Raw genomic sequence first — 14,994 nt, 5'->3', positions numbered from 1 at the left:
CAATGAGATATCATTTCACACCACAGAGACTGGCCCACATCCACAAGAACAAAAGCAACCGGTACTGGCGTGAATGTGGCGAGAAAGTGACCCTCCTTCACTGCTGGTGGGAATGCCGACTGGTTCAGCCCTTTTGGAAAACAGTATGCACAATTCTCAAAAAATTAGAAATTGAGCTCCCATTTGACCCAGCAATACCACTCCTGGGAATATATCCCAGAGAAGCAAAAAAGTATAGTCGAAGTGACATCTGCACCTGTTTGTTCATTGCAGCACTCTACAATAGCCAGAATCTGGAAAAAACTCGAGTGCCCGAGAACAGATGACTGGTTAAAGAAACTTTGGTACATTTACACAATGGAGTACTATGTAGCTGTTAGAAAAGATGAAGTCATGAAATTTACATACAAGTGGTACTACATGCGAAATGAGTCAGAAAGAGAGGGATAGACATAGAAAGATTGCATTCATTTGGGGAAAATAAAGTAACAAAATAGGAGACTAACACCCAAGAATGGCCGAGATTAGTACCAGGAATTTTGCTCCATGGCGTGAAGGCCAGCCACACATGTTAGGGGAAAAGGGAGCTCAGATAGAGAAGGGAGAACCAAATAAAGGGTGTTGGGAGGATCCTCCCAGGATGGGAGAAGCATGCTGAAAGTAGACTCTAGACTGAACATGATTGCTACTCAATGCCTCTTTTGCAAACCACAACACCCAAAAGGAGAGAGAGAACAGAGGGGAATGCCCTGCCACAGAGGCACGGTGGGATGGGGAGGATGGGGTGTGGGAGGGATACTGGGATCTGTGGTGGTGGGAAATGGGCACTGGTGGAGGGATGGGTATTTGATCATTGTATAATTGAAACCCAAGCACAAAATTTGTAAGTCTACAACTGTACCTCATGGTGTCTCACTAATAAAAATTAAAATAAATAAATAAAATTATCAAATAAATAAATAAAAATGACTATATGTACTTTCAATGCACATATGCTGGAATCGAATGCATCCATTGAGGACCTGATGGTGCATGCGTGAAAGATCAAGTACGACATCATTGGTCTGACCGCGATGAGAAGGCATCAACCACATCATGCCATTTTCAACACTGGAGAAGAATTGTCCCTTTGAAACATATGACAGAAGAGGTGTTGGTGGTATCAGTGTCCTTGTCAACACAAAGTTGGCCATGAGCATTGATTTATTCGAATGTCTAACAACCCGAATCAGAAGATTACACTTGAATAGATGTGCCTCACTGCCAGCAGATTCTATCTTCATTGTTTACGCACCAACATCCAATTATGATGAAGAAGAAGTTGAGAAGTTCTACATGGAGCTGGAGAAATTCTATAAAGAAGACTACACATTCTACAAGTTCATTGTCGGTGATTTTAATGCCAAGATAGGACCAAGAAGATCAGCCAAAGAACTCCATATCGGGACCCATGGCCTAGAATGGAAAGAAAAGGGTGAGAGACTATCTGAGTTCATCATGTCGACCAAGAACATTCATGGTAACTCACAGTTCCAGAAGGCTGAATCTAAACTTTGGACATGGGAGTCTCCCGGTGGATGGTTCCACAATGAAATTGACCACATCATATTAAATCGATGGTTTTGCCTGACTGATGTAGCTGTTGTCCCAAAATTCCAAATGGGATCAGACCACCATCTTCTTCATGCAAAATTCTACTTCACAGAGATTCTATCTTCATTGAAAAGGCCTCCACAGAAAAGGGCTGCAAAGTTTAAGAAGAGTACTCCAAGAATGACCACCAACTGGGAGCTCTTTGGCACTATTGCGGCAACATGGGAAGATGCTGTCATTGACAACATTGACAAAGAATAAGATTGACTGGTTCAGCATGTCCATGATTGTACGAGGAATGCTGAGAGAGAGAGATAGCCACAAAAATATGCCTATCTTCGAAAACTCTCAAGCTCATTCACAAACATAGCTTGGCGCAAGCCTCAGGCAACTGCAAGTGAATGTCCAAGCTCGCAAAGCAGTGCAGAGAACCAATCAAGGCAGACCTCAAAGAGAGAAGAGCAGCAGTGCTGGCAGATGCGGCAGAAGCCAGAAAAAGCATTCACAATGCCCACCTGTTCTTCGCCAACTACAAGCCCAAGATGACTGCCCTCAGATGTCCTGATCTTCCAGAAGGGCAATGGAGAAGATTATCCATGACTTCTACTCGAATCTCTTCAATAGCCATGTCCACCTGCCCACAAACCAAATTCTGCAGGATGGATATGTCATTCCTAATGTTCTCCCTTCTTAAATCCAACATACCATTTCATTGGTAAAGAAACAAACAGCACCCGGCCCAGACAAGGGCAGACCCGATCACCTGAAGAATCTGCCATCAGTACTCATTAATACACTGACTTGGCTCTTCACACGCTACCTGTCTGAATGCAAGGTTTCATCCCAATGGAAAACCATCAGGACTGTACTACTATACAAGAAGGGAGACATCCACAACATTGGCTATAGTTATCTTCCAATCTGCCTTTTGTCTGTCATCTACAAGATATTCACTCGAGTCATCCTGAATAGGATTGGCAAAACACTAGATGAAGGACAACCATGTAAGCAAGCTGGGTTCCGAATAGGATTCAGCACAATTGACCATATCCACACAGTAACCAAGCTCATTGAGGTTTCTCAGAAGTTAAAGATGCTACTCTGTCTAATGTTCATTGATTTAAAGAAGGCCTTTGATTCTGTTGAGATGGAAGCGGTCATTGAAGCCCTAGCCAAACAGGGCGTTCAAACTCAATACATCAGAATCCTCCATAAGCTGTATTGCAGATTTACTACCAGGATCTCATCATTCTACAAGGAAGTGATCATCAATGTCAAGAGAGGGGTTCAGCAGGGTGATACCATTTCACTGAAACTCTTCATTGCCACCCTCAAGAATGTCATGCGATGACTGGAAGGGGAAGGAATGGGAGTGAAGGTAGATGGTCAGCAACTACACCACTTCCACTTCAGTGATGACATCATTCTAATAACACTAAAATAAGCCAAGCGGCACAAATGCTGGCTGACTTCCACCGTGAATGTGGAAAGGTCAGACTATAGCTAAATCTCATGAAGACAATGTTTATGAGAAACGAACTCTTTCCTGACGTTCCATTTGCTCTCAATGGAATGAACATCTCTGAATGCAACAGTTATGATATCTAGGTCGAGAAGTCAACCTGATGAATGACCTGGCACCTGAGTTGCACAGAAGGAAGAGAGTGGATTGGAACACCTTCAAGAGCATTGTAGAAATAGCTAAGAGGACAAAGAACCTCCGGCTCTGGGCACATCTCTTTGATTCCACTGTTCTTCCTGCATTAACATATGCCTCAGAGACCTGGGCCCTGCGAAAACAGGATGAGAATGTTATTCGGGTCTCCCAAAGAGGAATTGAAAGAGGTATGCTTGGAGTATCATGCTTCACTCAAATGAGAGAAAGAATCTGGAGTTCCAACCTCCATCAACGATCAAGAATCAGGGACACTGTCTCGTTTGCCAAGGCATCGAAAATCAGATGGGCTTGACATGTAATGAGATTTGGAGATGATCACTGAACTAGAGCCATTACTGATTAGATTCCACGGGACATCAGAAGATTATGTGGTTGCTCACCTACGAGATGGTCAGACTTCTATGTCAAGACCCTGAATGATCAGTTTGAGGCTCTTCATGTTCCTGGAGTGAGCAGATGCCATTGGGCTACACTAGCACATGATAGAGATGAATGGTGACATTACTGACACCCACTCAAGCAAATTGATGAGTAACGGGATGTCAAGTGATCAAGTGATCACTCTCTCTCTCTCAATGGGAGGACAGTGCAACAGTGCTATATAAATGAAAACATTAATATAAAATATATTTTAATATGGGGCTGGAGTGATACCACAGCAGTAGGGAGTTTGCCTTACAAGCGGCCAACATAGCTGACCTGAATTTGATTCCTCCACCCCTCTCGGAGGGGCCGGCAAGCTACCGAGAGTATCTCGCCCACATGGCAAAGCCTGGCAAGCTACCTGTGATAATATGCCAAACGCAGTAACAATTGTTACAATAGAGACGTTACTGTGCCCGCTCAAGCAAATCAATGAACAATGGGAGGATGGTGACTGATATTTAAATATAGAAAATTACATCAAGTTTCAGGCTTAAAGCTGCCCTGCAGGTGAACACAGAGACAAGTTTCTTGCTCACATCTCTCTGCAGTAAGTCCAGAAATATACCATTTAGAAGGTACAGGAGCATTTCAACACATCATACCTCTGTACTCAAGCACATTACAACAGTATAGAATCTGTAGAGAGAGATGGTAGAATCCCAGGATTCTGAACAATAATCCTGTCCCCACGTGCCTCAAGAGAAAAATATGAACAAAGGATAAGGTCAGGGTAATAAGGCCTTCATTCAAGAAGCTGGCATCCCTAACCACTTTGACATCCACTACTATTAGACCTGTAGAAAAATAATCTAGAAGACATACACAATACCAGTTCCCAAACTCAAGGATGTGCCTTCCAAAGTGGAGGTATTATTTTTGGTTGGGGGTGGGTATCAGTATGATCTGGGGGGGTGGGCGGGCAATATGTCAGATACAATTGGGATACTGAAATGATCTAGAGGGATGATACCTCAGATACAGTTGAGGAGTACTGTTTGTTCACTTGAAGAAGGTACATTTGCATAGGAATATTGAGGGTTTTTTTTCCTGTGAAGGGATTGGTAGGTTCCCTGGGAATCTTTGGTCTAGGATCAATGTGTTAGTCAAGGTAGATAAGGCCATGCTGTAGCAACAGAGGATTCAGCAATCTTAGTGTTTTAAAGCCAAACTTCCCCAAATATGTGACTTGTCCATTCCAAGATGGAAATGAGTCTCTGGTTATAACAGATGCTCCGGGTCCCCAACAAATGGAGGTACCATATACACAACATATTCTCTTGACAGCAGAGCAAATCCCTCCTGTGTTCTGACCCTTCCTTCCTTAAGGTTCATTCCTTCCTTCCTTCCTTCCTTGCTTGCTTGGCTTAAGCAAAGCCAAGACCATGCTTGTTTCCAGTTGGGAAAGAAATGTATCATTATTGTGTGCCTGGAATAAAAGAACTAGATATTATAGGGCAACATGAAAGATTTCCACTGAGAATATTTGCAGTTTCCTTAACTCCTTTCCTTCAAAAAGTGCACACCCATGAAGCAGATGACATGGCTTTCTGGATCTTTCCATTGCAGAGCCAAACTTTTTCTTCATGATGGAGAAGCCAGTTGGGAAGAAAGGCAGATTCAGATCAATATAGCACTTTATCTGAATCATTTGCATGTGTGTGTGTCTTCTGCAGATTGACTAAAATAAATATTTTAATAGTAATACTACTGAGTAAATAAACACCCTGTTTCTCCTGTGTTTTACTAGATATCAGTCTGATGCTTAGATTCTCCTTTCCAAAGAATTGTTTGTAATAACCCAAACTAGATGTTATAAACCAAAGACACTAAAAATGAAATGGAAAAAAATGCTGTGTGGGGCTGGAGCGATGTATTGCACAGCGGGTAGGGCATTTTTCTTGCACGCGGCTGACCCATGTTCGATTCCCAGCATCCCATATGGTACCCTGAACACCACCAGGAGTAATTTCTGAGTGCAGAGCTAGGAGTAACCCCTGTGTATTGTTGGGTGTGACCCAAAAAGCAAAAAAAAAGTGCTGTGTGCACACAGCTCATACCAGTTTGTTTCTTTTGCAGGCAATGGCAGATACTACTATATCCTCAGAGGTGTATTATAATGCCAATGACCTTCTTTCAAACATGAGGAATTCCAAATCTGTGTCAGGTGGAGTGACCTTTGGGATTGGCCCTGCACGAAGCCCCTTAATAGGACAAGTGGGAGTATCTGGGTCACGAGATTCTGTACTCTTGGATAAGTTAAGCAAGTTCAAAAATAAGGTATTAAAACATAATGCCTGTGTCACACAGTATTCCATAATCAACTCTGAACACGTATTACCTTAATTGCATTAAAAAGTACAGTAGTAATTGAACCTTAATTTGCTTGTGTAATTGGAAATGTCTGATGAGTGGTAATCATGTTTGTTTTTCTTATTACACTTTGGCACACAGAATCATCACAAAGGGAATAAATTTAAAGTTAAGACTAGAACTCTTATCAATTCACCCAATCCGTTCTTGTGGTTACCTGGAGCCTACAGGGAAATATTTAGAATGGTAATCTTACAGAGAAACAGTCAGATCTTTTTACACTAGCCTAGAGGAATTCTAAAGTTAGCCTTGCTTTCTAACACTGAATGACACTATGTACAATATTTCATTGTTCATTAGACATTGCCACTAACTTCCTATCCACTGATATATATATACATATACAGAAATATAAATATATTTGCAGAATCTAATAATATACCTTACCTGAATATTTATACAGAAAAAACTATACACTTCCCCAGCTACCAATGTCAACACTTGTACAGTCTTATCTGGTAAAATGTGAGCCTTTCCCCCCACCTCCATTCAATGTCAGCTGTTGTTGTTGTTGTTGACAGAAATATGTCTTCGAGAGAATTTTTACCAAGGTGCAGACTGCTAGTTTTAAGATGAGAAGAAACAATATTGTGCTGGATGAAGGAATGTTGCAGTCATTAATGGAACTTCCAGACCATTATAATTATGGCATGTATGCCAAGTTCATCAATGACTATGGCACCCATTATATAACATCTGGATCCATGGGTGGCATTTATGAATATATCCTGGTAATTGACCAAGAGAAAATGGAATCAGTTGGTAAGTACAACTTAAGTTTTCTACACAGTGATCAGTTCATTCACCAAGACATGGCCTGGTGATCTGAATAGTAGGAGCAATGCATGATCCAATTTTTACTTAATTCCAGCCTTACAAGCTTACTTTAGTAGTATATTTCCAGAGAACAAAAGTTCCAAGGGTGAAATAACTAGTTAATAAGTACCACAAACAGAACTTGAGCCCAGATATGTCATCTATCCCCGTTCCTCACCCCCAAATATCCTACAGTATCAAAGGTGCCTCTTAACCATAAATATTTGGGAAATTTTTAATGATGTGAAACGTAAAAACGTGCTTTAAATGTATATTCCTATGAAAAGAAATGTCAAGAAGTTGGTCTGAAGCTTGGAATCATCTCAGATTATCCCTCTCTTAAACCTCTGTAGAATGTCAATGTCCTTCAGTTGTCTCCTGAACAGTTCCCAGCCCTCCACTCTCCTGTAGCTCCACCCTGACAGGGCTACATAGGCTCGCATCTTTCACTAACTGCATCAGCTCCTAAGTGGTCTCTAGAGAAAAGCTCACAACTGCCATCAGAAGGATCTCCCTGTAATATATGTGACAATAGTGCGCCCTTGTCTAGCATTTCAAAGAACTAAGAATAAAGTCTAAAGTGCTGAGCATGACATCACTAACCTTTGTGGTCTTGCTCTAAACTACAAAAGCAATAATTCTTAAGGTGAAATTCCAATGGGCAGCATTACCTTATCTGTGAATCTCTCATCAATGCAAGTTCTCAGGTGCCATTCCAAACTCACTACACCAGAAACTCGGGATAGGGTGGGGTGGGAAGCAGTTTAATGCAGTTTGAAACCACTGACCTAGTCCACGAAATGAGCAAAAGCATGAGAGATGTAGTCACATTGTAAAACTTAAGTTCAAATAAAGGAATTTTCTTTATTAAACTCAAATAAATTTCCCAGACAAGGCGGTTAATTTCCTTATATCACCATGTTCATATAAATCATCTACATTTTAGTCATCAAAAATAATTTTCTAGGTACTGAGGAGAAGAGTCAGAGTGTTGAAGTGCATGATTTGTATGCAGGAGCCCTGGCTTCAATCCCAGGCACCACAAGTTGCCCCACCACCAGGAGTGACCCCTGAGCATCTAGTTAGGAGTCATCCTGAGCATCCTCAAGTATAACCCCCAAACAAACAAAAATTTCTACATCTTTACAATTCTTTTCTGATCTACGTAGTAATATATTTGACAGAAACTAGAAATATCAGGTCCATCAAATGCTGTTCTCTTGATTACAACACAGGATGTAGTATACAGTGAATATACAGAGCAAGATCAGTCATTTGAAAAGGAGCATTAGTTTAAATTTCAGGATTCTAGCTTTGTATTCACACTTTTTAATGTATAGATCTACTGAGTGCTTGTACACTATGGTCAGTAGATCTAAATATAGACCCCAGCTTCTTGCAACCAATTCTTACCAAACTGCAGATTAAAACCCAATAGTAAGCCTGCAAATCAGCATATGGATCACAATAAAAAAAACATACAATAGAAAATAGAGTGGATTGTAAGCTCTAAGGTATTATAGACAGTGAAGTTACTGCTTTCAGAAACATTTTCCACAAAGACGTACATATGTATGGAGTCATGGTACAAAGGAAAAGTATGGAGTACCATAAAGAGATTTTGGAAATTTTACTCCAGGGAGTCATTTGTGAATGACATAAATATATCAGGAAAGAAAAGAAGCTGATATTTATTGAGACCCATTAGGTTCTAGGTGCTATTGTTTATATTCTCACTTAACAAACTCGGCAGCACCTGGAGCTTGGTGTGATCTTAGGTCTTGATCCAGAAATACAGACGCTAGCTTCTCAGGGAGGTGAATTACTTTGTCCATGCTGCAGGGAACTGGCATCAGAATACTGGACTATAGTTGTTCCACCATGTGGTCCTGTAAAGTCTTTCATTTGGGCTCCCCTCTTTGGTGTTGGATTACTAATTAATTGCCTGGGGTGTCTCATGGCCCCTCCTCTTTAAAATCTGTGAGGCAGAAACGGGCTTCCAATGTGGTTAATATTCAAAAGGAGCCCACCAACAAATTGTCCCAGGGATAATTACCTCAGCTCTGTTTATAGAAAACCATATGTCGATAATAGCACAATTTGCTATTTGTGAAGAGCTGATTTTCTATAAATCTGGAAAGTTAGTGTTGCTTTTCTATAAATATGGAAATGTGCTAATCATCACCTCATCTGCTGGAGACCGCTAATAAATCAGAAAGTCATTTACATATTAACCTACAAAGAACAAAAACATCTACCTTATTTCCCTTCGACAAACAGAATCACGAACATCCTCTCTCCATATTTGATGTTTGCTCTTTGTCTCTTTGATCCCTCCTCTTTCTGGGTCAATCTTTCCCTTCTCTCTCTCTCTCTCTCTCTCTCTCTCTCTCTCTCTCTCTCTCTCTCTCTCCACTATCTTTCCCCTCTCTCTTCTTGTAGCTCCATTTTCCTTCTCAACCACTCTTATTTTCTCTTTGTGTGTTTGATCAGTAGTATGACTTTAATAATATTTATATAATATTAAGTACTTTTTTTTCTAACAAATACCCCATGTGGTGCACATTCATGTTCTCAAAGAGTGGAGAGTGGTGTAGAATGGTTTAAGTGAAACCACATTAGCTGACTTGCTCTGGGGGGATCTTTTGTCCTTGGATTTGCTTTAGATCCTCTCTGGGCTTTTCCCAAAGGATGCACAAGCCCGCTTTCATCTAAAGTGACTTTTAGATGAAATGCTTCTCTCCCAAATAAAGCATGAAGCCATGCAGCAGGACTCTAGGGAAGTCTTGAATATTGGGAGGGTGGTTTTTGACTTCAGTAGGAAACTGGAATTTTCTCAAAGGCCATGACCAACAGCTTTTTATCTTCTATAGAAATCAGGATGCATCTGGGATTTGATGTACATACATACTCTTGTCTCCTTCACTCCTTTTTAGATATCTGTCTTTGCATCAAGGTATGACAGAGTCTATTCACTGTTCTGTCTTCTCTACTATCTGACTCCTTTACTGGGCTGACTATTTCCCTGAGCTGGTCAAGTTCTCCAGTGACATGGTTCGGTCATGGGTATTTCCTGCTACCTTTGACATACTGAGCACTCTCATATGCTTCCTTGCACTGCCAACCAGACCAACATTAGCTTATTCTTGTGAACCCAGTACTGACTTGTCACCTCTGTGAGGCTGGTCTGTCTGACCTCAGTTACTTATCCCATCATTTTGTTTGTTTATATGTTTATTTATGAAACCAAGTTGAGGGAGTTTGCATGCAGTGCTAGATTTACAACATCAACGAGGCAACCATTCTTGTGACACTTATGAAATAGTAGAGGAAACTGAGTATATAGACAAGACTATCAATGCCATCCCACGTTTATCACTTACTTCCTGGCCTTCATCAGTGCGATCTGCCCATTCACCTTACCTCTAAAACCAATGTAGCCTCTTCTTATCTAACCAACTTCTCATCTCTTACTTGACAGTAGAGAATGGTGAATCCTCCCTTCCTCCCTCCCTTCCTCCTTCCCTCTTTTCCTTCTCTCCCTCACTGCACCTGTTCTCTCTCTCTCTCTCTCTCTCTCTCTCTCTCTCTCTCTCTCTGGGTTTTGGACAACACCTGGTTATGCTGCTGGATTACTCCTGGCTCTTTAGTCAGGGATCACTCCTGGCAGGGTTCAGGGGATCATATGGAATCCTGGGGGTTGAACGGAGTTCAGTCAACATGCAAAGAAAGTGCCCTATACTCTATACTATTGTTCTGGCCTGCAACTATTATCTCTTTTTAATTTTTATTTTAAAATTTGTTTTCATAAATTTGTTCACAATAAAGAATTACATGTAATATTTTGACACCAGTCCCACCACCATTATTTCGAATTTTCCCGCCACAACTCAAACCTGCTGAAAAGGCAGACGCTAGATAATTTATTTTGTATTCCTTGTTATAAATAGCATAAGATGTCATGTGGCTGTGTTCTCCTGGGAGTCTAAAATTTTAGATAATTCAGGTCTGGAGAAATCTCTGCAGTGAACTTCTTGGTTCTGATCCTGTTTTGTTTCTCTGGATCATGGTCATTAAGGAGCTTAAATATCAGCCCAAGGCAGTTCATGGGTGTGACCTCTAAGGTTCCATAGGGTTGGGGAGAGGAGAAAGACGGACCCATCCCCTATCCATTGAGGCCTGGAATTTGCCATCATGATCACATGTACCTGGGATTCTCATTGGGTTCTGGAAGTTGGAGGCTGCTAGGATTCTTAGGGGGCAGGTGGAGGGATGACGCCTGCTCCCATCTGAGGCACCCTGGTGAAATGGGCCTGGCTTAAAATCTGGAGGCATCTCTGAAGCGAGCTGCTCAATTTCGAGATTATTTTGTGGGTCTGTGTATCATGGCCATTTTATCTCTTTTTTTTTTTTATAGTAGCTATTTTCACAGGTGTCAGGTGAAAGCACAGTGTAGGTTTGATTGTATTTCCTTAATCATTCATGAGAGCCCGGCAAGCTACCGAGAGTATTCGATATGCCAGACACAGTAACAACAAAGTCTCCAATGGAGATGTTACTGGGCCCGCTCGAGCAAATCATTCATGATGTTAAGAATTTGTCATGTACCTGTTGGACTTTGTATAACTTTTTATTCAATAAAATTATGTAGGAGAGGATAGTTTTAAAATCACTTTTACCACAGATGGAATTGATGTTGCAAAGTTTTATCTTTATTAATTATCTGAAAAATACATAAGATAATCTTAGCTAAAATCCAGGCTTTTGTTTTGGGGCAACCCACAGCGGTGTCCAGGACTGTCTTTGGACTCTATTCTAAGGGATCACTTTTGGGGGTACTTATGGGATTCTATGTAGTCTCAAGGATCAAATCTGGGTCAGTTGCATGCAAGGCAAATGATTTATCCTATTTGACTATCTCCCCAATCTCTAAGTCCAGGGATTTTTTTTCTTTCATCCCAGTTGCTTTTGTTGGGCTATAGCCTGTGAAGAATTTTTACTTTCCCTACTCCTCTCCACATTTTGTTACTCACCTCCTTGCCACCTCCAATCTGTCCCTTCCTCTCCATTGCCATGGCCACTGCTCAGCACACTGAGCCACAAAGAATGAGAACTGCATCTGAGGTTGGGTGAATGGCCTGTCCACGCCTTTGGGACAATGATGGCATCTTTCTTTCCTGTGGCTGACATAGATTTTGGCATGCTTACAGCTTCTGTGCCTTTTGTCTCTCAAAATGCTAAATGCAGTAGTTTCTTACCGGTTAAATAATTTAAGTTAGTTGATTGGATACCTGTTTCAGGGATGCTGTGAATGAGATTATGCAGAGAATAGAATAGAGACCCCACATGTTCATGATTTGTTGTTTGTTTGTTTTTTTTGGTCATAGCAAGAGAGCTCTGAAAAGACTATAGAAAATAACTTCTATTGATGTTTGGCTTATGAAGAAAATAAGTGGAATACAGTGACTTCCTAAAAGCCAGAAGGGAGCAGGGAGTGGTAGTAAAAACAATAACTCTACTGAGATATATTTGCTTTTCTTGAATTTGCCATTTATTTATTTATTTTTGATCTTTTGGCCACATCCAGTAGCGCCCAAGGCTTACTTCTGGTTCTGTGCTAAGGGGTCACTTTTGGAGGTGCTCAAGGGATTATATGTGGTGCTGAGGCTCAAACTCAGGTCAGCTGCATGTAAGGCAAGCACCTTACCCACTATATTTTCTCTCTGGACCCAATTTTGCCATTTCAAGTCAAATACTCACATCTCTGAGCCTTGGTTAATAACAAACTGCTTCAAGGCTATTGTGAAATTTAACTGAGGTAATATATTTTAAGAAGCATTGTGACAAAGTAAACAGTGGTCAGACAGTAGTTATTTACTAACATGAATTACAGATATGGGTGGGATTGAGTCATTTGATCAGTGGGGAAGGAGGAAACATGCTAGTAACATGGTTTCAAGGTGTCCAGACTTTGAAGTCAGATTTAGCTGGGAGGCAGAGGTGTGGGGGTCTTGGCTTAACCATTGAGTAGTTGCATCCCTGGACAAGGCTCTTAGTTTTCTGTCTCAGTTTCTTCAAAATTCAAAGAGGAATAACAAGGCTTGTTGACTGAGAATGATGTGTTCAAGGAAATGTTGGTTTTTCCCTTTTTTAATGCTGACTACTAATCAGACGTTCTTGAAGGCGTTCCAAGCCGCTCTCTTCCTCCTGCGCAGCTCGGGTGCCAGGTCATTTGTCATGTTGACCTCTAGACCTAGGTACACATAGCTGTTGCATTCGGAGATGGTCGTTCCATTGAGAGCGAATGGGGCGTCAGGAACAAGGCTGTTTCTCATAAACATTGTCTTCGTAAGATTCAGCTGTAGTCCTGCCTTTCCATACTCACGGTCAAAGTCAGCCAGCATTTGTGCCGCTTGGCTGATGTTTGGTGTTATTAAAACAATGTCATCAGCAAAGCGGAGGTGGTGTAGTTGCCGACCATCTATCTTCACTCCCATTCCTTCCCATTCCAGTCGTCGCACGATGTTCTCGAGGGTGGCACTGAAGAGTTTCGGTGAAATGGTATCACACTGCCGCACCCCTCTCTTGACATCAACGATCACTTCTTTGTAGAATGGTGAGATCCTGGTAGTGAATCCGCAATACAGCTCACGGAGGATCCTGATGTATTGGGCTTGAATACCCTGATTGGCTAGGGCTTCAATGACCGCTTCCATCTCAACAGAATCAAAGGCCTTCTTTAAATCAATGAACGTTAAACAGAGCGGCATCTTGAACTCCCGAGAAACCTCAATGAGCTTGGTTATCGTGTGGATATGGTCGATGGTGCTGAATCCTTTGCGGAACCCTGCTTGCTCGCATGGTTGTCCTTCACCTAGTGTTCTGCCAATCCTATTTAGGATGACTCGAGTGAACAACTTGTAGATGACAGACAATAGGCAGATCGGGCGATAGTTGCCAATGTCATGGATGTCTCCCTTCTTGAACAGTAGTACGGTCCTGCTGGTTTTCCATTGGGACGGAACCTTGCATTCAGACAGGTAGCAAGTGAAGAGCCGAGCCAGTGTATTGATGAGTACTGACGGCAGGTCCTTCAGGTGTTCAGGTTTGACCTTGTCTGGGCCAGGTGCTGTTTGTTTCTTTATCGATGAAATGGCGTGTCTGATTTCGGAAGGGAGAATGTTGGGAACGACATATCCATCCTGTGGAATTTGGTATGTCGGCAAGTGGACATGGCTATCAAAGAGATTTGAGTAGAAGTCATGGATAATCTTCTCCATTGCCGTTCTGGAGGATGTGATGGATCCATCAGGACGTCGGAGGGCAGTCATCTTGGTCTTATAGTTGGCGAAGGACAGGCGGGCGTTACGAATACTTTTCGTAACCTCTGGCTCCAGGCACATATCTTTGATTCCACTGTTCTTCCTGCATTAACATATGCCTCAGAGACCTGGGCCCTACGCAAACAAGATGAGAACGCTATTCAGGTCTCCCAAAGAAGAATAGAAAGAGCTATGCTTGGAATATCACGTTTCACTCAAATGAGAGAACGAATCCGGAGTTCTGACATCCGTGGACGATCAAGGATCAGGGACGCTGTCTCATTTGCCAAGGTGTCGAAAATCAGATGGGCTGGTCACGTAATGAGATTTAAAGAGGACCGTTGGACTAGAGCTGTTACTGATTGGATTCCATGGATGTCAAAAGACCGCGTGGCCGCCCACCTACCAGATGGTCAGACTTCTTCGTCAAGATCATGAACGATCAGTTTGAGGCCCTTCATGTTCCCGGAGCTAACAGATGCCATTGGGCTACACTAGCACGCGACAGGGACAAATGGAGACATTACTGGCGCCCGCTCGAGCAAATCGACGACTAACGGGAAGTTAAGTGATTCAGTGACTAATCAGAACAATATCTGTTACTGTCATTTACTAGCTATGTGACCACGGGCAGACTAGTCCACCATTTTAAGTGTCAAGTTTCTCATAGGTTCAGCTAGATATATTCATAGTATTGACTTCATAGAGTGTTTGTGAGCAACAACTAAACTCATCACAAAATTATTTAGTGCATTTCTTAGACTTTCATAAATACTTAATGAAATACCA

General features: G+C 41.8%; 2 protein-coding genes across 2 annotated transcripts in view; one reads left to right on the top strand and one right to left on the bottom strand.

Moving 5' to 3' along the window:
* Positions 1-14,994, bottom strand: part of FYB2 (FYN binding protein 2) — a 313,439-nt gene that overhangs the window by 178,347 nt on the left and 120,098 nt on the right. The gene's annotated exons all lie outside the window — the stretch shown is intronic.
* Positions 1-14,994, top strand: part of C8A (complement C8 alpha chain) — a 72,773-nt gene that overhangs the window by 27,464 nt on the left and 30,315 nt on the right. Inside the window, exons 6-7 of the mRNA XM_056122175.1 lie at positions 5,774-5,974; positions 6,589-6,829. Coding sequence (XP_055978150.1) covers positions 5,774-5,974; positions 6,589-6,829 — 442 coding nt within the window. The remainder of the gene's footprint in view (positions 1-5,773; positions 5,975-6,588; positions 6,830-14,994) is intronic.

This window comes from Sorex fumeus, unplaced genomic scaffold (genome assembly GCF_029834395.1).
Source record: "Sorex fumeus unplaced genomic scaffold, SorFum_2.1 ptg000045l, whole genome shotgun sequence".
NCBI lineage: Eukaryota > Metazoa > Chordata > Mammalia > Eulipotyphla > Soricidae > Sorex > Sorex fumeus.
Note: the sequence above shows the minus strand (reverse complement) of the source record. Positions and strands in the feature narration are given on the sequence as shown.